A 22,592-nucleotide genomic window follows, 5' to 3' on the forward strand; every position below is an offset into this window, starting at 1 on the left:
TTCACCCCAAAAGGTGTTCTTTCAGGTTGAGGGCAGAACTTTGTGCAGGCCATTTAAGAACTTCCACACCAAACTTGCTCATCCATGTCTTTATGGACCTTGTTTTGTCCACTGTTGCACGATCATGTGGGAACAGGAAGGGGCATCCCCAAACTGTTCCCATAAAGTTGGGAACATGAAATTGTCCAAAAAGTCATACTGTTCTCCTGGATACTGCCAAACCCAGACTCAGATGGAGAAGCGTGATTCATCACTCCAGAGAGCAAGTCTCGACTGCTTTAGAGTCCAGTGGCAACGTGCTTTGCACTGAGCTCGGTGATGTAAGGCTTGGATGTGTAGAGCTGTAGTTTCAATGAAGCTCCCTACACAGTGTCCTTGAGCTAATTTTAAGGCCACATGAAGTTTGGATGCACAATGCGCCTCAGCATCCGCTCTATGACGGAGCAATTCAGCCACTTCTGCTTTGCCATAATACCACTAACAGCTGACAGTGGAATATTTACTTTTGGCAACATAGCGTACTTTGCTGTGGTCTTTTTTTTCCTCATACCACAAATCATTAGTGTAACAAGAATGAATAATTCATAATGTTAGTCAATTAAGATAACAAGACTGGGTCTGGGTATAAAGGGAGTCATTACCTTTTGTATATATTGTTCCAGTATTCCCTTGCCCATTTTTTGAGCTATCCCCTCTAGCTGTGTATCCTTTCTCTGCCCTGAGCTAGATATTCCAAGTGTTTCCTGGTTTTTAGACTTTGTTATTCCCCTGGACTATTAGCATCATTAGCATTGCTATTATTAAAGCTTGTAAGTAAGTGAGTAAAACTTTATTTATATAGCACCTTTCAAAATATAAAATCATAAAGTGCTTCTGTGACAGTATGCCGAAGCAGACTGTATGAATGTGAGGAGTGGACTCAAAATGCAGACATGACTGAACGTGGAACAAAACTAGATATAAACAAAAGGCGAGCCGTTTAATATGGCTGATGGAAAAATACTAAGGCAAACAAAGATGAGAATAAACAATAAACATCCTAAATTGGGGAAACTAAAAATAAACATGAAAAATCTTAAACATGAAACTTGGCGTGGACACGTGGATACAAAGATACCTGGAACACGACCACATGACAACACGAACTAGACAACATGGACAAGAAGACAAGAAACATGACAGACTAACACAGAGGACCTAAGTGAAACATAACTAAAGTAAACTTAAGGCAACCAAATGATAATCCCATTACTCAACATATTTAAAGGGATAACTTAAAAACTAGTGCTATCTCGTTAAAATGACTTTAACGTCACAACCGCATTAACGCGGCAAATTTCCATTAGCGAGTTAGCGTGGATCGCCCTGTGCATGGGGCTGCACAGCGTCTATGCGTTAGCGCGGTTAGCTTGTTAATGCGTTAGCACCATGCAGCCCCACGCACAGGGCGATCAGTGCTAACTCGCTAACGGAGATTTGCCGCGTTAATGCGGTTATGGCGTTAGCGCCATTTTAACGAGGTTAACGCTGACAGCACTATTAAAAACTCAAAACGTAAAGTGAAAATGCTGGGTCAGAGACCCAGGATCGTGACAGCTTCACAACAGCCAACAACTGATAAAAAAACAAAAAACAAAGCAAGAGAAGTTAATTAATAGAAGGCAGATTTAAAAAGATATGTTTTTAACTGGCTTTTAAAAGAAACCACAGTCCACTGATTTAAAATCGAAAAGAAGACAGTTCCACAGTCTGGTGGCCACTGAACAGAAAACTCTGTCTCCTTTTTTTTCAGCTTAGTATAGGGCACCCACAGCAGGCCCTAGTCACAGGGCCTCGGAGACCTGCCAGGGACAATGGGTGCAAAAGCCCTCTGATAAAACCTGGTGCCTGTCTGGGAAAACAATCCTCTCATGATCCTCACAGGAACATGACAGTTTGCTGTACAAAAAATGCTTTACCTTTGATATTTTATATATTTAGCATGCTTAATTTAAAAAAACTGTCACGGTTTGCAGGTGCAAGCCGTGTGGGAGTTAATTAGGACCGGGCAGCAGCAGCTCAAGTGCAAGTAAGAATTTATTAACAGAAAGGCAAATAAACAGGAATGGCAAGTGACACTAACCGGTAACCTAAACTGGGGAAAACTAACAAAGCAAACCAGAAACGAAGATGCAGGGAGGTCCGAGGAAACACATATGGAGAGACGAGGGACATCTAGGGGAACCAACACAGACGAAAACAGCAACTAACAGAGGCAGACACGAGGTTTAAATACACAGAAGGATAACGAGGAATGAGACACAAAAGGAGGGCACAGCTGGGAGTAATCCGACCTGACGAGACAGGGGAAAAGTAAACTGAACACACTGACGTCAGACACAGACCTTCACAATAAAACAGGAACTACACAAGCAAGGACACAGACTAAGAAACGCGGACTAAACACAGGAACACATGGGCAGAACTGAATAAACACTACACAGAGGAAGGACAGAACCAAAATCACAATAATAGAAAACACAAAACGCTGGGTCAAAAGGACCCAGGATCATGACAAAAACACAATGGACACAATTGTCATACACTTAAGTTAACGTTACGTTAACGTGCTGACACCTGTGGCTTTATGCGGCCAAACATACTGATCAGAGCACAGGCACATGAATTGGTAAAAAGCCCCCTGTAACTAGAGCAAATCCATCTCTGATGCATTTCTGTTAATAAACAAAAGCATTAACCTTGACCTAACAAAAGTGCTTTACTTGCTTTATGTAATCATATACAATATGTTTGCTGGCATCTGTCACAGTCTAACCGGGCCAAGGGTGAGAATGAAATGAGACAGCAGCATAACACAAATTAAAAAGCCTGCATGATAAATGTTCAGAGCTCAGATAAAGAGCAATTCAAGCTGTAACGATAGCTGCTCTGCTTTAATTCAAATACAACAGATGAGGCGAAGTTAGATGTGCTATATTTGACAACAGCCACATTCAATGTCTTCAGTTTGCATGTGTCAGACAGCGTGAAAGGGACGCTAGTTTTTGGAGGACATTTCCCCAAAGACACGGGGCTCATCTGTTCAGCGGTGGGAAAGCTCCAGACGCCTCCTAGAATGAAGAGAAAAGAATGGATCTGGGCATTGATTACTGACGACAGAGTGTGCTGCCTCAGTGCTTTATGAAGTCAATTCATCAATAGCAGGACGGGGAGTGGGGACCGAGTGCGACCGAAACCTAAATAGGCTGGTTTCACTGCTTCTGCTAAAGTCACCACTGAGACGCTTAGACAAGATAGAGACAGAGAAAATAAGACTCAGTGAGAGAGCCCAGCAGGGAGGGAGGGACATTTGATTATTGAATGCTGGCTCACAAATGTGCATACTGGCAACACAATGGCACGTACAGTACACCCACACGAACACCCCACTAAGAGCCTACTCCCTTACAATGTAATCATTCACATTCCCATCTATGGTGGTCATTTAAAATTCAATTAGGGAATAATGACTGTAAAAGTCCATAATCAATGAACAGACAATTTGTTGAGCAGTTAAATACGGCCATAAATACAGATTTATACACTTGCCACTCCTTTACACTATATAATGGCCCTGTTAGAATATACTGCTGTGTCCTAAATGAGATTCCCACCATTTGACAGGGAATGGCTGTGATGCCTGTGTTGCATGACTCTGTGTTCGCTATCATGCAAATGCCACAACCCTCCTCCTCTAGATGTCTTTTAAATTACTAAGATCAATCACAGTGTTGCTATCTTTATAACAAAGTACCTAAATAGTCAGTCTCAGCCTACTCTCCTTCCTACTTACCTATCTGCCTACCTAGGCGACATTGTTACATCATCTGTGTAGGTGGTTTTCCTGCAAATCTGTCTGAAACTGCGAGTTTCCTGCATAAAGACAGGCTCAGGTCTGTTATTTAAGCCTCCCGACCTAAGAGGAGGAATAAAAAGAGCAGGACTTTCCTCGAGTAAAACAGTCAGGGGAAAAACGGTGGTTCATCTGGCTCTGTTAGTGAGTCTCCAATACCTGCAGTGGGTTCACAGTTTATGGATTGCATTTTCCCAGTAGGATGTGAACACTAAAACACTGTAGTTGCTAGTAAATGACTCCTATGCGAAAATATTGTGTCGCAATGTAAGACAAGATATTTAATTAAAAGGGTATCCAGCCAGTAAATGTTGGTCGGCATCATTAATGTTTGAATGGAAGTATTGCTGTCATTGCCTTAATGGAAACTGACATAAGAACCAGATTTCAAATATAAATTGGGATAAAAGTGAGTTTTATTGTAGTTTTTTTGTTTTGTGTTTTTAATATAAATGAAGGAAGGTTACACTAATTACACTAAGTTCCAGCATCACTCAAAGGTCTTTTTGTTTTACAAAAGCTTTTCAACTCTGGTATAAAAACAATAATTTGTTAGAGCAAGTGTTCAATTCAGTTCTGTTTCATTCATACAGCACCAAATCACAAAAACAGTAGTCTCTAGTTGCTTTATATTGTAAGGTAAAGACCCTACAATAATAGATTCATGAAAACCCCAACAATCCCATTATCAACAAGTTTTGACGACAGTGGGAAGGAAAAACTCCCTTTTAACAGGAAGAAACATCCGGCAGAACCAGGCTCAGGGATGGCTGGCCATCTGCCGCGACTGGTTGGTGGTGAAGGGGAGGAAGACAGGACAAAAGACACGCTGTGGAAGAGAGCCAGAGATTAATAATAACTAATGATTAAATGCAGAGTGGTGTATAAACACACAGAGAGTGAAAGGAGGTGAGTGAAGAGTTGTAGTAAGTGGTCACTGATCGTAGAGTACAAAATCCCCAAGAATATGGTCATTTCAAACTGACTGCTTAAAAAGAAATATGTTTCACTGAGATTGCAGTTGAGTCGAGTTGCAGAAGTTTGTGAAACATGGTCTTGTTTGGATTTACACAAGTCTTGGATTTTAGAGTACAAAAGAAGTTGCAGAAAAGTTCTGTTAAAACTTTAAAGGAAGATTCTTTTTTTTCTGCCATTACCCACTATTCACCTTAAACTACTTTAGATACAAAAGATTTTCCTCTGAAACTAATCAGGTTACCCTGTAAGTATCTCTTTGCAATCTAGAGAAGAATGCTTATTGGCCTGAAAACAGTCTTTAAAGTCCTCTGTGATGCAGAGGAAGAGAAAACAAAGACGAAGAAGGTTTGCATTTCTGTATTTTGAAGATCACTTCTCCTTGAAATCAGCTGAAGATTCTATTATTGCAATATTGCTAATAATGTCATTAAAATGTTCACGGAGAAACACGTGTTTGAAGTCCAAAGTCAAAGAAACTGACCTCTGTGTTCTAAATAACCGCTTAATCTGTATTGATTTGGAATTACGCAGCGTTTCCAGGATGCTGTCCACTGCCCTTCGAACCGCAACCTGTTTTTTATTCTTCCTTCGGCATGGCCGGCTGCTTTCATTATAGCCTCCCCTACATACGCTCCACTGCTTGTGTATCTTAAAGGCCATCTCCAAACACACCACCACTACATTTCATTCGACTTTACTTCACTTCCATTTTGTTTGTAGACATCACCACTTTCCTCCAATATCCTGTGTGCCAGGACTACCTGTATCTCAAGTATGCAGAGATGAAAGTTGAGGCTCTGGGGGTGTACTTTGTCATTGAAGTGCCACATGCTACACCCTGAATACCAATTGCTCGTCTTTGATGCTCGTTGCTGGACTCCAATAACCGCTCTCGCGCCCGCTGTTGCCGCTGATCTAAAGTTTGCCCGGGCCCTCAGAGGATGGTGCTTTTCCTCAGAGGTTATGCCTATCTTGCGCTAGACACTTTTGTCAGCTTTCTCTTTTATGCAAACAGCCTCTAATCTTTATAGGAGCCACCCCTTTACCCGGCACTGTACTGAAACACAAAGTGACAAGAGCTCGGGGAGTTGTGTTACAATGCGCTGCATATGATTGCAGGGCAACCTAAGAATTTCTTGCATAAATCTCCTTGACTGCTCTTCTTCGTGCTACCCTGCCCTAATGCAGGTCTACTCTGCATAAAAAAAGAAAAGCTGCTTATTAAACATTGCGTTGGACCCTGCTGAAGCCACCGTGTCTGTACCACAGTAGCTGAGACGTGAAATTGATTTTCATGCTTAGTAAAATGCATTGGTGACTGCACTCAAGCTGCTGCTCTCATCTCCAACACACCTGCAGATCAGTAAGATGCATGATGTTTGCTCTTGAGGCTTGCGGGTAATGTGCAGTCTTATGAGGACAATAGAAAACAATGCTGCACTCTCATTTCTCCGTGCAATTATCATTCTTTCATTATTACACTGTTAAATGAGGTGCATGAAGGGACAGCAGTGTGGTTGTCTTTGATGGTCTCACCCCAGTCTTTACACATAATTAAACAGCCACATCAGCTCATTTTATCATCCCGGCCGTTATTATGATCCAGCTTCTGCCTCCATGTACATTTGGAAATGTAACCGAGCCAAGCCTTTCTGATGGAATAAAACCTCATCAAGAGGATAAACATGGCCTCGCTGGTACAACTCATCATTTTCTAATCATCCAAAACCCAAATATTCAACTGGCTGCATGAAAAGATCCATGACAGGAATTCAAATGATGAAACAAACCACAGCAGTGCAGTAGAGCATGACAGCTGCTGTGTTGAGGAAGAGCATTACGAAGCTTGAAGCTATCCCGCCACTGTCTCAAGGTAATGCAGCAGACGGGCTGAAGACAGAGGACCGAGGAGAGAAGGGTGCCCAAACAAGCAGGGTAGTCTTGGGAAGGCGAGCCAAGAACGGGCAGAGGCGGTGCCAAGCGCCTAGAGCCAGTCAGGCTTCCGCTGGGCACGTCAGCGGACTCCCAGGCCAGCTGTCCTAGCTTGTTGTGGGCAGCAGAATCAGCAGACTCTGACACCGCTCTCTGAAAATTCCTCTGCAGCTTTTCTAAAATTTCTGTCATAGGTGTGCACAGCGATGGCAATATTGCCACACTGTCAGCTGTGTCAATTTATCAGGCGCAGAGGAAAACAGCCTTGGAGAAATGTCTGAACTCCAGTAGATAATGGGATAATTCAACTAATATTAATACATTAAAATCCACACAGGAGTTAGAGAGCTTGGTAGCTTATTATCACAAGCAATATTCTTTTTTTATGTATTTTTTTGGTACTAAAAAGGTAATAAATGTGTTTTCCAGCACTGTTCTTCTTTGTCAGGGAGCTCTGGAAAATAAACCAGGTGAAATCATGAAAAATTCAAGGCCAGCAGTGTCAGAGATGATGACATATGTCTTGTTTGAAACTTTGGACTTGATTTAAAATTTCCAGCTGGTTGATGCCGTATGGGTCTAATTAAGCCTGAATGTATTTCCTGAAAACAGATCTGAAATAGAACTTGAACTCCGATTAATCAGTGTGTTTTTTTCCTTGTCAGCTTTCTACAGCTTTAATTAAAAGTCCCTTGGAAGAGCAGCTCACACATGTCATTTCCTATTTGAAGAGTCGGGGATGTATCTAGGACGCTCATTATACAGAACACAAGAAAACTCCCGACTTCCCGACCACTTCTCAGACAGTTCCTACCAGCAGACCTTCAGTGGCTCCGTCGTCAAACTCTAAAGCTAATTTGTAACTGGCATCCGTCATGTCTGTGACACAAAGGCGTACAGTACACTGTTTACACACCTGCGCGGCATCTCTGGTGAAAGGGAAAGTGATGACAGATTTATGAGGTGTTGTATAGAGAATTAAAAAAAGATGCGGTCATGCGCCACGTTCCTTAGAATGTGCGACGTTACTGTCGAGTGCAGCCCCTTTTTTTAAACAGCCCCAGAGTCTGCAGACTTAAAAAGAAAAGGACTTTACACATTAAGCTGTGCAGACACTATCTTTCCCCTCTTTGTCTTAACCCCCCCCCCCCCAAAAAAGAAAAAACACAGATTTGACTTCGCATTTTGTTGTTGTGAGCAACGCAACCCAGGGGTAATACAAATGAAGTGCTCTTTCTGCCAACAGGCTGCAGCTGTGAAACATATGAATTGTTTCTCTCCTGCTGATGAGTAATGAGCGAGCGTAAGATAAAAGACTGTCATATTGCTTTTTCGTCATCACAGGCTGAGTGCTGTTTCGTTAATGCTTTTTCCACACTGGACTGCGAGTGTAGCCACGGCCATGAGCTTTAGCCATCTCTGCGTTTCACATCAGAAGCCTGATCGTCTCAGATATGAGCACTATCTAACTGCTGTGTAGCCTTTCGGAGACTAATACACTTTTGCTTCAGATTTTAGTTAATTTATGACCTAATTGCCTGCTTAGTCTCTCACGCTGACTGACATATTGCTTATTCCCTCTAAAATGTCTTTCAGACTGCTCTGTTTGACCTACAGGGCTCTTCTTCATCAGGTCCAATTTGCCTGCCATGGCCAGCTAGCTAATTATACTTCATGAACTGACCCTTCTGAGTTTGAGTCTGATGTGGGTGCTTTGATTAGCCTCCTGTTTTTATCACCTCTGAGTCTTCCGTGTTGTTATCACGCTTTCTGCTGACAGGCCCCGTGCCTCAAGGTTGCACACTGCAGTAGTACTGCATAAATTTCACGTTTGTGTCATAAGAGTTCAAGAACTGCTTCTGTGTCAACACGCCTCATTTGGAGCAATCTTGTGCAGGTCAAGAGTGCTGCACTAAAGGTACAAAATGGAAAAGTTGCAAGGAGGAGTTGATCAAGGACATTGCACAGAGCAGTTTTTTATGATTCAACACGCTTGAGTGCAAAATATTTAAACCAAACGCATTATTTGCCATTTGAGCTGAAAGAAAAAGGAGCCGCTGGCTGATTAGTGTTGTGCTGTGTGTGTATGCGTGCATAAAGCAGTTTCTTGACACTACTCACCCTAAAGAACTCTTTAGTGGAGCCTGAGTCCAAAGTGCCATATGCTATCTCTGTCTGCTTGGCCAGATCTTCAGCACTTTCTATAGGAGAGACCATTCTTTCAACTGTCAAGAAGGCAGCCAGGTTGGCTGTGTAGGAGGAGATGATGATGAGGGTGAAGAACCACCACACACCGCCAACGATTCGGCCTGACAGAGACCTGCGAGAGAGGGGTTGATGACAGGGAAACACGGGATGTAATTACACGGTGGCATGTGGTGGCCATCAACCAGCTAAGATCTGCCAGTTGTGTTTAATGTACCTAATTGCATCAGTCATCAGAATTTCCATGTAAATCATTAACGGCAACCTGGTGCTGCATCAGCACTCTGAAACAGCACATTTCCACGGAACAAGTAAATGCAAGTTATTTAAATCTACTCCAATCCAAGTCTTTATTTGCTTGTGAAACAATCAGGGTTCAAAGGTCATTTCACAGCCTGTGGAACGTACTGATCTGTCTACTACAGTGATGAGTATTTCATCGTACACTCACTGACACTGACACTGCACATATGATAGCTGCAATGAAGGCAAAATTAGCAAAAGCAATGAACACCTAAAAGGAGAAGAACAGAAAATTAAGATTTCATGTAGTCATCAGATTTGTTTTTCTATTTTCATCTGCTGTCCACTCCTTGTGTCTACTGGAGCTGACCCACCTGGGGGAGATGTCGCAGCCCTGCTGCATGAAGGCGCCCAGCGAGAACCAGAGAGAATTGAAGATGCCAAAGTCATTGGGAGGATCAGGGGGAGTCTGAGGGTCTTTGGTCTCATCCTGTTCCTCGAGGTTCCACTCATAAGGACTAAACCGACTGACCAGGAACAGGACCACGCTCACCCCGATATAGGCAAACACTATACACATCCAGATTTCATAGGCCAGAGGGTCCAGGAAGGAAAAAACACCAGGCTTGGACTTTTGCGGCTTCTTTATCATAATGGAGATGCCCAAGCTCATAAACGGCTTGGAAAAGTCTATCACCTCTTCTCGCACCAGAGTAATGGTGAGAGGTGCAATGGCTATATCTGCTCTCTGGAAACAGGGACATGCACAGCAAGTGTTAGTTATGACCTGCATAAAGAAAGAGGTTATTTATTTATTTCTTTTCTTTATGTTTGAATGGCTGGAGCTGAGGGGGATATAAAACAACAACATTTTATTACACATTTTATACATATCATTTTCATAAATGAGCCACCACATTGGAAGACAGGCTGAAAAAAACACACACACACACACACATGCACAGTCACGCACACAAAGAAGGAAAGCACGGTCACATTTGCGCCGTGTGTTTTGTCGTGACCTGGGATATTAGCCAACACTTGGAGCGCTAAATGAATCAAAACAAAGTGTTTGCAATCAAACACAAGGCAAAATTAAGTGTTAAGTGCACGCGCTAATTAGAACTGTTAACTTTTAATTTGCGAAATGTAAACAGGTTGCTGCATAGAGAAATCTGCGAGCCCTCCCTGTGTACACTTCATCACATGGCATTCAGCACGCCGGGTTTCCCAAACAGTTTATTCTGGCATTAGCTTTTTTTTTTTTTTTTTTTTCCCAAGCTGTTTCTTTTTATCTCCCTCCTTTGCTCTGCTGCTTCAATCACATTATATTATCAAAACACATCCACGGAGGTGGTGCTGCCTTTTTAGAAATCACAATGGGTTTCTCTGTAAAGGCAGAAGAAAATAATTAATCATGTTCAACACTGTTACTGCAGCTTGTGTGTGTGTGTGATTAATTAAATAACTGCTCCTCTTCAAAGGAGACAATACGCAGAAGACGAGTCTTCATATCGGCCTGGGCTGTTGTTTTTTTTTTCTCTTTTTTTTGCGGCGAAACCGAGAAAACGTCGGACTGAATCAGCAGGAGGCAGAAAATGTTTCTTACAAGGTCAGCCGAGGAGCAACACAAATAGAGCCGATAAACACGACTGTTTTCTTTGCCCTGTCAACACAACGTTGCGAGCGGCTATAACCATTTAATCCGGGGTGCGGGCGTAAGCAGCACTCAATCAATGGTGAGGGAAACAAAGCAATAAAGAGCAGCCTCGGGCCTAACCTTTAAAAGACAACTAAAATCAAATTAATTTACTGGTCAAAAGGTCAAAACGTACAAAACTATTAGTCCCGGCCCACCTGCTGTAAAATTACAGGCCTGGAAAGACTTGACAGAGATGTGATTGGGAGATTTTTTTTTCTCCCCGCCTCCTCCCCTTCCATCTGCAAGGAGTGGTCTTTTCCCATCTGAAAGATAATTTGGTGGCGATAGCACATCAAACCAGGCAATCTCTCAAGCTGATAGTTAGGAAATTGAACAGATGAGGAAGCCAAACCCTCATGCATTTTGCATTTGGCCCCCGATCAACCGCTGTGGCCTCAGAGAGGGGTGAGCGGGTCGCGGGGTTGGATGGGGCGGAGGGAGGGGAGGCAATTTTGGATCGCTGGAGGTGTCGCACGGGCCTGGGCGCTGTCAGATGTAAAACACGGCGTGACCCTTCGCTAATGTGAGAGGTTCAACGTTTATGGAGCGCGCCACATATGGATCTTGTTGTTCCAAACCGCAAGCCACAATTTAGCTGTTGATTCTAAAGCAGATTTTCTCAGCTGTGAATTTACAATGCGGCATATTCATCATACACATGAAACATTGAGCGTAATTACACAATCACTTCAAAGGCATACACTCTTTCATTCATCAAAGTGATTACAGTGTGTTTGCCATATGGACTCCTTCTTTTGCCTTCTACCTACCTCGGTATCGCCTGCAAGAGAGTTAGGATTTTCAGGCTAAAGCAAAGAGCATTAATTGCAATGAACAGCACTGAGAAATGATTTCATTTTCTCCGTCTCAAGACGATCACCAACTCCCCAATGCTTCAGGCTGCATTTGACAAATTCACTCACAGCTGAGCTTCCTGGGACAGCATTAGGCTTTTGCACTGGGTGAGAGCTGATGAGTTCACTATGGGTTGGTGATAACCTTAAGACAGAAAAATGAGATCTCCTCTCATGTTGAAGTTCCTTGCAAACTGTCATGTAATCAGTGAGACTCCCAGTACTCACCCCATAGACCAGTTCACCCACCATCCCGTTCCACGTCTTGGTCTCAGGGTCTCGGGCTCCGTACTTTCCATCCATTACTATAGACAGTTTGTACTTAATTCCAACATGTTTGGCAATCTCAGATGCTAAATCGACGCAGTAGCCTTCATATCTGTCATTCCCCTCCAGATGCATATAATTTTTCTTGTACATCACATAAGGAGCTTCCTGTTGATTCAAACACACGCTGGTTTATTCACTCCCATGCCATCGCACAGATTCCATTATACAGATGTATGCATGCATGCTCTCACATAACTCCGTGCACGCACACACTCCCGCACACACACAGAATATGAGAAGCTGCTATAACCACATCCATGCAGTCGTGCATACACAGACGATGCCCTGCGAATGCACAAATACGCACTGATAACAGCAGCGTGATCGAGTGTTCACACTGCTTTCATCAAGCGGTGGCAGCCAGCAAACACCAAGGCCAATGTACCCAACCCATTTTTGAGCCCAAGGGTGCAACTCTGTGGCATAATAAAGCGGGTCAATGAAAAGAGGATAATAATTTCAGTGGCAGATAATTTAGAAGAAAGAGAAGTTTTTCACTTTCACAGTGTAAGCTGGGCTGGGAGTCATTGGTAGGCAAGGTGTGGGTCAGCTCAGAGGTGGGTGGGGATGGGAATGGGGATGGGTTTCATAAGTAAATGCCAGTGACAGGAGAGGGATCAGAGAGTGCCCATAGTATCTCGACATATTCAAGCACATTGCATCAATGCGCAGTTAAAGGCCGTTTCATTCCCAAAAAATCAAACCAAAAAAAACCAAAACAATATAAAATAAAATGATTATAAAAAGCTGTTGTTTGCTATCTAGGAAAAAAAAAGAGCAAACGAGTACTCTGTAAAATAAAATAACTAGATCAGGAGAGCAGGAGCGTGCTAGTGTTCCTCTCCTTTTCAAAATGCCGGTGCAGCTCGTCTTTTCTCTTACTGAGCACATCATCATCATTATCAAACAATAGGACTGCTCAGGAGAGCAGGCATTGTCATTACAGCCACACACAATTAGAGTGCAAGTAGGAGAGCAATGGTTTGTTTGTTCTGTGCTGAACGTATCCCCTCACCTTGGATCCATTGAGTATTTTCCTCTTGTTAACACGTGTTTGCCTCCTGACTGTATTTTTCACCTAGAGATGTTAAATGTTTCCTCTCGCTATTGAGTGACGCCGGCTTACGGCGCGGAATACAGATGAAGATCTAGCTTTGCATAAATCCCATGGACACTTATCACTTTTCCAAATGTTTTTCTTCGCCGTTTTGAAGCGTTTGTTTGCGGAGAACAGGTAATTAGAATGCCATTAAACAGTCAGTAAATATGGGAACCGTCCAATAAGCCCGAAACATTTACCTACTAAATCCAGTTAAAAGAAAAGAAATTGAAAATATGTTTGGTTATCATATGTTCCTTTGTGAAAGGAACATGATCCTCCCTTTAAAAGGCTAACAAGCTGTGCATACTTCAACACAGAACACATAGCAGGAGCAATACAAAATAGATTGAAGGGGAGATAACAAAGGAAAAAAAATACAGCACCTTTTCATCCCCCTCCAATTCTGTTTATTTTGCTTTGCACCACCTGGGAAACCATTGCAGTATCATTCTGTAGTCATTCTGCGGCCAGTCTATCCCAAGTGTCATTGAACATTTACTTGATGAGGACAGACAGATCTACTTACGTATGCATTTGTATGCTTTTTTTTTTATTTTGTAACTGATGGAGTCAACCATAATCATTTATACCATTATTGTGATGTCACTGCTACGACAGGCCACTGAAGTATGGAAAATCAAAATGCTTTGACACCCACACGGATACAGTTGAAACACTCCTCCAAGCCGGACCGACTGTTTCAACGTGTAGTGAGTGGATGGAAAGCAACACAAGAAAGATGTGGTTCTACCCGCCCAGGACAGAATGTATCACTCATTGGAATCAACACCATGACCTTGAGTGGCAGAATACGTGAAACATTTAAAATTGCGTGGAAAGTGTACCATAATAGTAGTGACCACAATCGTTCGGTTTTCCACTGAGGAGTCGTTGGAGACCTGCAGATCCATAATATTTACAAACCGCGAGTACTCATTCCAGTACCCGATCTGCGAAGAGAAAACAGCGGTTAGTGATGCACTCCGGCCCACGGTCCAGATATAAGTGAGCATACAGAAGGGAAATGAACAAATATTACAGGGAAATGCAGCGCTGCAGAGCTCATTAAAACAACGGAGCATTCCCCAGAGGCCTGCTGCCTCTGCCCTGATGTTCAACCACAACAGCAGTGACTGAGCAGAGTACTAAAACAGACCAGATAAACAGGTTTACAGTTGTCTGGGAACCGAATGCTGCGTTTACATTTCTGCATTCAACGTGCAGATAACTGATGTGATTACAGAGGGACTTTTGCCTTTTACGATCCACCCAAAATTCAGATACCCAACTGTGCGGGAGCCGATCTGCTCCTTTGCAATCCGTGAGCATATGGCAACTTCAATCCCTTCCACCTTTTTATGGTAAATAATTGATCTTCAAACCTGTGAACTCCATACACGTTTAATAATTTAGCATAATATTGCAGTGGCTCCTCAGTTTTTCTCTGCGCAGTCCTGCCGCTGTAGTTACTCTGCATTCTGCTCTACAGATGCTTAAGTCAAACCAATGTCAAGTGTTTGTTTGCCCATCTGAAATAATGGCTGCTCTGGCTCGTGATGAAACGTGTTGCATATGTTGTTGCCAATAGTCTAACTGTTGCTGGCTTGGATTTTTCTTCCCTTCACATCTGGTCTGCATTTTTTCTTTTCCTTTTCTTTTTTTTTTCCTTTTGCATGAGATCTTTCATGTTTGGGACAAACAGGTGTACAGCAGAGACTGAGCACCAAGTGGGGGCGCTAAAAAGCAGCAGACGCCTCAGAATTGAGCTCCCGATCGTTACAGCTGTGGCTGTATTAAGTGCACTTGGCAGACTGGGTGATGTGGGGGTGGCGGGCGGGGCGGTGCTGGACGTTATTAAATGCTTATTCTAGGCTCTCTAGTCCTTGAGTGATATTTGAGACACTTTGCTCGAGGGACACGGCTGCTGGGACCTGTGTCACGGAGTGTTGCTCCAGTGGCACTGTCCTGATCTCACCCCCCAGCAGCTGGGACAGATATCAGCCCATGCATCAATCCTGACAGTCACAGCTAAGAACCTTCATCCTCGAAATTGTCACTGGGGTGACTGGGGCTCCAGGTCCATGACAAAGTGCCGCCCAGCCTGCCCGACTTGTCTCATCTTCCCTCGCTCCCTCGCTCCCTCACTCTCTCCCGCTGACCTCCTTTCTCCCGGCCCCTCTCCCCGCTCTCTCCTCCTCTGTTTGACAGTGTAGGGATAGCTGTGAGGGCTTTGCAATACTAATTGAAGTGTGGGCTTTAGAGGCCTGGGAGGCAGGCGGCATAATCACACATCACATCACACTGAGCCCACACTTATCCAGCTAACGAGAAATTCACAGCTGTCTCTTGGAACTCAGAGAGGTTATGAAATAAAACCAGAGGTCATCATATGGTACTGGTTATAATGTGAATGTACCACTGGGAATTAGCATTTTGAAGAGGAGCCAGAGGAATTCTTGGATCCTCCTTTACAGTAATTGGTTATTTGAATGGTAATTACTGTCAGAAGAGGACCAAATATCAAATCTGTGCTATCCTACAGCAACGAAATAGTCCTCTATCATTCTTTTGATAGGACAGCTTTAGCTATCAGATTGCAGGCTACGACTGATTTGTGGGGCTTGTAATACTCGGCATAGCTCATCAGTGCTGCTACCTAACAGAGGTGGAGAAAGGCAATCAGCATTACTCTCTGCTGTCCTCTCAGCCCTGCTGGTCCCACCTGGCCCTCAGTACTTTAATAAATGGCAGTACAGGCTTGCTTGAAAATGTTTTCCACTTCTGCACAATCATGCATTAGGCTCTAAATGGCTCGAGGCAACATGTGACCAACAGTCACTGAGTTTTGTTCTTTTAGAGCCGAGAAATAAATCATTTATAAATTACACTTTGGCCAGATTCCATGATTTTGATGTGTGCCAGCTGTTAGGTTTTTTAAAGAGAGAGATGAAATGTTTTTCGTTTTTGTTTTTTTGATCAGGTCTGTACGTCACATTTGATAGATGACAGCCACCGGTCTCTCTTACCTTCCTCGGCCCACCTGTTTTCATTTCGTAAACATCTATGGTGTAATTGGTCCTACGGCCATAGTTGTCAAACTGGATATTCCCAGTCATCCCCTGCACTTGGACCTAATGGGCAGACAAAAAGACACAGTGGAATGTGCAGTAGTTATAACCCAGGGTGCATACTGTAGCTGGCATTAAGGTACTTGGAGTCCACGGAGCTACTGAAGTGCATGCTGTCTGTTAATCAAATGATGAACTGGATACGCTTTAATAAAAGATGTAGTTTTATGGTAATGAGGGCCTGGATTTTTGAGTGAGCTCTGTGCAGAGATATCTGCAGGCAGAGGGAGGAGAATAGCTCTACACTCTCTTCCCTTCTCTCTGTCACTTTCCATCTTTATCACTCTCTCACTTGCTATTTGTGCTTCGCTTCCTCCAGCCCTTTCTTTAGTTTTTAGCTTGCCACTCGCTCTCCATTTTCCCCGCCCCGCCCCCACCCTACCGTTTTGAGAGCTCTCTCGATGTCTATGCCTTGGCTCCAAGGTACAGCGGGATTGGCCAGGCAGTCTCCGGCGCTGCCTCGACGAGAGACGTCGACACGTTGGCGCCGCAGGTACCTGAAGGCCTCTGCTATCACCAGGATTGCATCGTGGGTCAAAGCTGAAGTGTACTGCACACACACACACACATGCAAGTCAGACAACAAAACAGCTAAAGACACGCTGAATTGGTGTGAGGTAAAAACAAATAAATAAAAAAGACTGCTGCTTTTTTAGCAAAGCTGTTAAAATGAGAAAAATCCTGGTGGAACTGGTGCAGCCTATATGTTGCTCTCATGACTTGCATTTCAGCGCTTGCCAGGCGGGTCAGTCTGGGCGGCGCTGGCGAAACCTCTGACAGCTTGCTCATGCTAAAAATAGCTTGATTAGATAGATTGGATTAGAAAAGCCAGGACTTCTCTAAGGGTCAGGACCTCTTTGAAAACTTTTTAGCGGGGAGAATTAAATAGAGAATTAATGCATGATTTTATCTCCCACGCACTTCCCTTCCAACTTCGCCTGACCTTTTCACCACTGAGGCTAGAGCCACTTGTTTGTTGACCAGCGCACCGTGACAAAATCTAATTAAATGCCATTCAAAATCCATTTCTTTCTTGATCATTGTTTAATTAGATGTAAATTGAAGCAGCAATATAACCTTGGCTTGCACTGCCTATCAATATATCGATTGCTCTGAGGGATGCAACGCTAAGACAGAGGAAGCAAAGGGTGGGAAAGACAAGAGAATGACAAAGGCAAACAGAGGATGAGAGGAGAAGAACCAATAGGCAGCACTTTAGAAAGGATGATCGTTGCACTCCGCATGCACAATGAAAGGCCTTGCAAGCATAGCACCTTCAGAGGGGCGTTTCGGGCTTCTGGGAATTCTCTTTCATCTAGCCGCTCCCAGCGCTGAATAAACTGCTGCACAATCGGGTTCTCAGGGTTGACTATCTGAAACCCTGAAATGTTGGCTCCACCGGCGAAGACTTTGTCCAGGCTCACATTAGAAAATCCCTGAGACGAGACAAAAGAGAAACGAGGGAGGATGAGACTCATGTAACTTGTTTTTCTTTGAGGTTTTTTAATATAACCCGGGGCCAAGCTCCACAAAATATTAGCAGCCATTCTGGCAGCGCGCAAGGTGCATTTTATTAAGGATCCTGTGCTGTCGGAGAGAGCAGCATGTGTTTGCAATTACACTGAAGCAAATGTTTCTCTTCACACTTTGCGGTGGAACCTGAATTCATTTTCACATACACAAGCAGCCAGAAAATACTTTAGAGTTTGTGTCATACCATGTAGACTCTAAATTTTTTACTTGAACCAGCTGGCCTAGTTTCATTCAGAAAGCCTTACCATGTTAAAAAAAACACAACAAAAAAAGCCCCCCTAACACTTTTTAATGCATTTCAAAAACTTACGCCGCACCAGCTGCCTTTAAATTTCCTTCTTGACCCTGGAGCTATGACAGTTATTTCTTTTTATGGTCAAATCACTGTTTTTTAAGTGCAGAATTGTGTCATGTTGTGCAAGGACACGAGTCTGACTGCTGCATAATCACATCTTCTAAAGTCGGAGAAATGGCAGCAGGAGATCAGCGAGTGAGAGCGGGGCCGGCCTTTCACTTAAAAACGCTCATGCTAATACCAAGGCTAAATGAACATTACATTCCCGAGAGTGAAGAGAAAAAATATGGCTGCCCTCCAAGGATCGTTAAAAAGGTTAAATCCTGTTTATTTATTGCTAAGGATGCTCACTGATATTCAAATATGACTGTATACTGAAGCAAAATTGCAATGTAGTGTGACTGCTGGACTGTGATTTATAAAGCATGAGGCACAAACATTGAAAGCCTTATATATATATACAGAGAAAAAAACTATATACAGTCCTATATAAAAGCCTTTAATCCACTTATTGTCCATGCACATTTGCGCTCAAGGCTGAGACTTAGACTCCATGCAGAAGAAAAGCTGGTGTCCCCCTCCCCATGCCCCCCCAGGGGAGCAACATAGTTATTACTCACAAGATTGGCCAGAATGTAGTGGTAACCACGGCTGTTCTTCCCCAGGGTCACAACCTATGGGAGAAAAACATCGATACAGTAAACCACCCATGAGATGAGAGTTAAGAGCCAGGGCTAATGTAAGTGACTACAGCAATCACAGTAAACGCGGCGGCATCCCGCGAGCGCGCAGGATGCCGCCACCGACGTTTAAACAAAGCAGATCTTCTACGGAATAACAAGAAAGGGGAGCTGCTGGGGGGGAGAGTGTACATTAAAGAGGAATTGATAATGAGAGAGAAACAGCAGCAACGTGGAACATCCTTGAATATTCCGCTCGCTTTTAAGTCATTCACGGCGCTGGGATGTGACTCCTCGGTAGCTGCTGGACAGAAGGTAGAAAGTTGTTTCAAAGGAATTTATAGCGAGAGAGTAAGATGTAGATCTCTTCCTGCTTTGAAAATATCACACCTTTGGAACATAACAGCATGTTTCAACCCACACAGTTTGTCTGAAAATAGTAAGTGGTGTTCTAAGCCATTCCATCACTGTGGTACTAACCATATGCTGACTTTTACTCTAGATTTTCTTCATCTTTTTTTCCTTTTTTGCTCTGGCCCTGCAGATAAATCCAATAGTGAAACTCTAAACAGCTCTGGCTTGTCTGTGCATTACATGCTGGACAGGTTTTTTCAGCCGGACCTCGTGAGGTCTGTTATTTATGAGTGTGCAGTCTTATGCGGATGGACTTCTGAGTGGCTGCCATGCAGAAAATCTGTCAACCATGTCTCAGTTTTCATCTGCGCTCTACAAACAGAGCAACACAAGTTTACAGCAAAATCAGCATGTTTGCACATGTTCTGGCTCCGTTGCAAAAACAAACTGTCAGTTTATCATCTGTTTGTGCATGCGTGTTCGGCTGGGGACGTTGGATATTTGTTACAATGGGTCGTTTATGACATTCCCACAGAGCAGGAGAGAGTGATGCAAAGCACTCTTGCATCTATGCATTTTGGCACAAAAAAAGGTCTTCGGAAAAAATAAAAAGGGAAACAGTTTCTCCTGCTTCAAGTACAATTATAGCATCATTTTAACTGACCTATGTGGATGACCTATGTAGCAGTAGCGGTAGCAGTAGCAAACGATTGAACAACCTCCCTCGCTTGGACTGAGCATACTCAAAAATCAAACACACCACTCGTCTCCTTGTGGACATTTGAAGGTTGCCCACGAAGGGAAGAGACATCGTTAGTGTTTTTCACAAACTCACAAAGCCTTTCACTCATGCCATCAAGCTGCTTGGGTGGGTCTGACAGCCTCCCCATCATTAAGGCTTTAAACTTCCACCACTGCTGAATGTCAGACAGACAAGAACAAACCAAAAAAAGTGAAATAGAAACAAAGAGGAAGTGAGCTGATTATGATGCAGAAATAGCCAGAGACGACTGTTAGAATCCATCAATCTCCTTCTAATGATTAAGTGACACAAAGCTTCATGAAAATAGCTCTCTGCAACACTTTTACTGCAGTGAAATCACAGCGAGACAGATCAGGATAATTCTCCACGAGCCAATTTGGACTCTTTGCACTGCTGCATTTTCGCCGGACAAACCAAGTGGCTCCACTTTCCTTCACTGTGTGCTAACCTTGACTCTGGCCATAAGCCTCATCACACCTGCTCAGGAACTGGGCAAAGAAAGACCTCACCACCTGCCTGCAACCTAGAGCTCGCAGCCAGTCTGGCAACGGCTACAAGAGGCAACCTTGGGATGGAGCACAGCGAGACATTGATGACAGAGACGCACAGAACCTCCAGCCAGAGTACACAAACCTTTCCCCTCAACCTCTTTAATTAGGCAGACAGCGAGACCCTCAGCTGCTCCAGGTGACACGGACAGATTTCGTTGTTAAATTAAATGTTCTTTTTAAAAGTCCTTTTAATATTGCAGTATTTATACACACAATACTTCAGCTCAGAGTAAGGGGAATATGTTCTGAAAGTCGATTTTGATATGACCACCTTTATTCTTCGTCTTGTGAAAATGCACAGGTACATAAATCAGCAATCTTCTTTTGGCGTGTGTGTGTGTGTGTGTGAGTGGCAGAGAGAGAAAGAGAGTGGGAATGTGTCTTTGTGACGAAATATACTTGAAAATGAGGATAGGTAGCCTCAATCAGGCCATTCGCAGCCCCCAAGAGTACTGAAGACGTAAGGCCACACCTTTAGGCCTCCAAGAACCGCCCAGTACCTGGCAGAGACCACCCCCTGCTTCCCCGACACGGAATAGATCCAAGTCACCCCAAACCACCAAGTGAGTGGGTCAATGACCATGCCAGCCTATCCAACCACACGCTCTGGGGGGTAGCAGCATCCAGTGGAGAGTGGTGGAGAGGGTGAACACCTCCCTCAATGACTATAGTGACATTAAAAACAAGGACCAGGTCACCAGCCAGCAGAGGCACATGATTGGGTCTACCCACTGAGACCTACGTGACCCACAACCCTCCATCAAGAACCTTATTTGTATGACTGTCCACAATGACAATAATCTAGGTCACCAAGGGAGCATCCACCTTCCCCACCACAGAGATCAGGCTGGAGTGTGGAAATCAGTCCCAAGTCTTGGGGCTGATCTGCACACTGAGTTACAAGAAACAGCCATCCATTCAATTACAACTACAGTTGCTCCCTCACCTGGGCACCTCACCCCACCCTGTGGGTCTGCGGGTACCCACATGCCGCCAAGACACAGGCCGGACCCCCCAGTGTGGGACAACCCACCTTACACAGCGAGATTGCCAAAGGGGCACAGACCAACCCCACACCACACTGGTTAAATGCTTTCTCTACATCTAAAGAGACAGCAATGGTTTCTAATTTGTTGATAGAGCAATAGTCCACTATATTTGTTAGTCTACAAACACCTTTATTCTTCAGCCAGTTCTCTTCTAAGAAAGCTTTCTTGTCATTTATTTAAGTAGTCTTCAGGAATAGTTCTCACAGCTTCTTAAAGGGCAGTCACAGCTGTTCTTTGGATGCTGGCTGCCTTTAGTTCTGCTCTCTGTCAGGATGATGCCGCACTGCTTCGATAATGTTTAAGTCCAGGTTCTGAGGATTCCAGTGCATGACGGATAGTATTCTATCCATGTATGCTTTTACTACGTTAGCGCTGTGTTTGGAATCATTGTCCTGCTGAAAAATGAAGAAAATTAGATGCTTTCCAGATGGTATTCCAAAATCCTTTTCAGGTTAAATACTTTCTATCAATTTTAACAAAATCTCTAACATCATTGGCTGAAATAAACCCCCAAACCATGACAGTACCTCCACTGTGTTTACGTAGGGCTGTAGAAACTCACTGTTGTATCTCCAGAGATCCTCCATATATATGTTGGTAAACTTATTAGTGTACATATTTTTTGAAAAAAAAAATGTAGATTCTTCACTCTATAAGACTTGTTGCCACTGATTTTTGGTCCAATTCTTGGGAATTAGGCGTGCCTCAAACTTGTCTCCCTGTTTTCCATCCTAAAAATTTGCTTCCTCTCCTAAAACATTGTGTATCTATGGATAGTGTGTCCTCTAAAGATGATCATCAAAAGCCAAATACCATTTTAGAATATTCAAAGGTGTCTATTAAAGATAAATAAAACGGTTCATAGAATTATAGCAGCTAAGATAAACATATCGGTAAACAACAGTTTAAATTATTTTGAGGAGCCAAATGTGAAACTAAATATCACTTTATCGTTTTCAGCACAGATTTACATAAAAAGTGTAGGCAGGTGAAAGAGCTAG

At 43.4% G+C, this 22,592-nt stretch overlaps 1 protein-coding gene across 2 annotated transcripts in view; it reads right to left on the reverse strand.

Annotated features, from left to right (window-relative positions):
- gria3b (glutamate receptor, ionotropic, AMPA 3b) overlaps nucleotides 1-22,592 on the reverse strand; it is an 88,171-nt gene that overhangs the window by 12,324 nt on the left and 53,255 nt on the right. For both annotated transcript variants that reach the window (XM_039616783.1, XM_031745192.2), the window contains exons 5-12: nucleotides 18,815-18,868; nucleotides 17,641-17,802; nucleotides 16,749-16,916; nucleotides 16,265-16,369; nucleotides 14,084-14,188; nucleotides 12,035-12,241; nucleotides 9,625-9,998; nucleotides 8,924-9,122 (exon numbers count right to left, since the gene is read on the reverse strand). In XM_039616783.1, the coding sequence (XP_039472717.1) occupies nucleotides 8,924-9,122; nucleotides 9,625-9,998; nucleotides 12,035-12,241; nucleotides 14,084-14,188; nucleotides 16,265-16,369; nucleotides 16,749-16,916; nucleotides 17,641-17,802; nucleotides 18,815-18,868 (1,374 nt within the window). The remainder of the gene's footprint in view (nucleotides 1-8,923; nucleotides 9,123-9,624; nucleotides 9,999-12,034; nucleotides 12,242-14,083; nucleotides 14,189-16,264; nucleotides 16,370-16,748; nucleotides 16,917-17,640; nucleotides 17,803-18,814; nucleotides 18,869-22,592) is intronic.

This window comes from Oreochromis aureus, linkage group 2, assembly GCF_013358895.1.
Source record: "Oreochromis aureus strain Israel breed Guangdong linkage group 2, ZZ_aureus, whole genome shotgun sequence".
NCBI classification, from domain to species: Eukaryota; Metazoa; Chordata; class Actinopteri; order Cichliformes; family Cichlidae; genus Oreochromis; species Oreochromis aureus.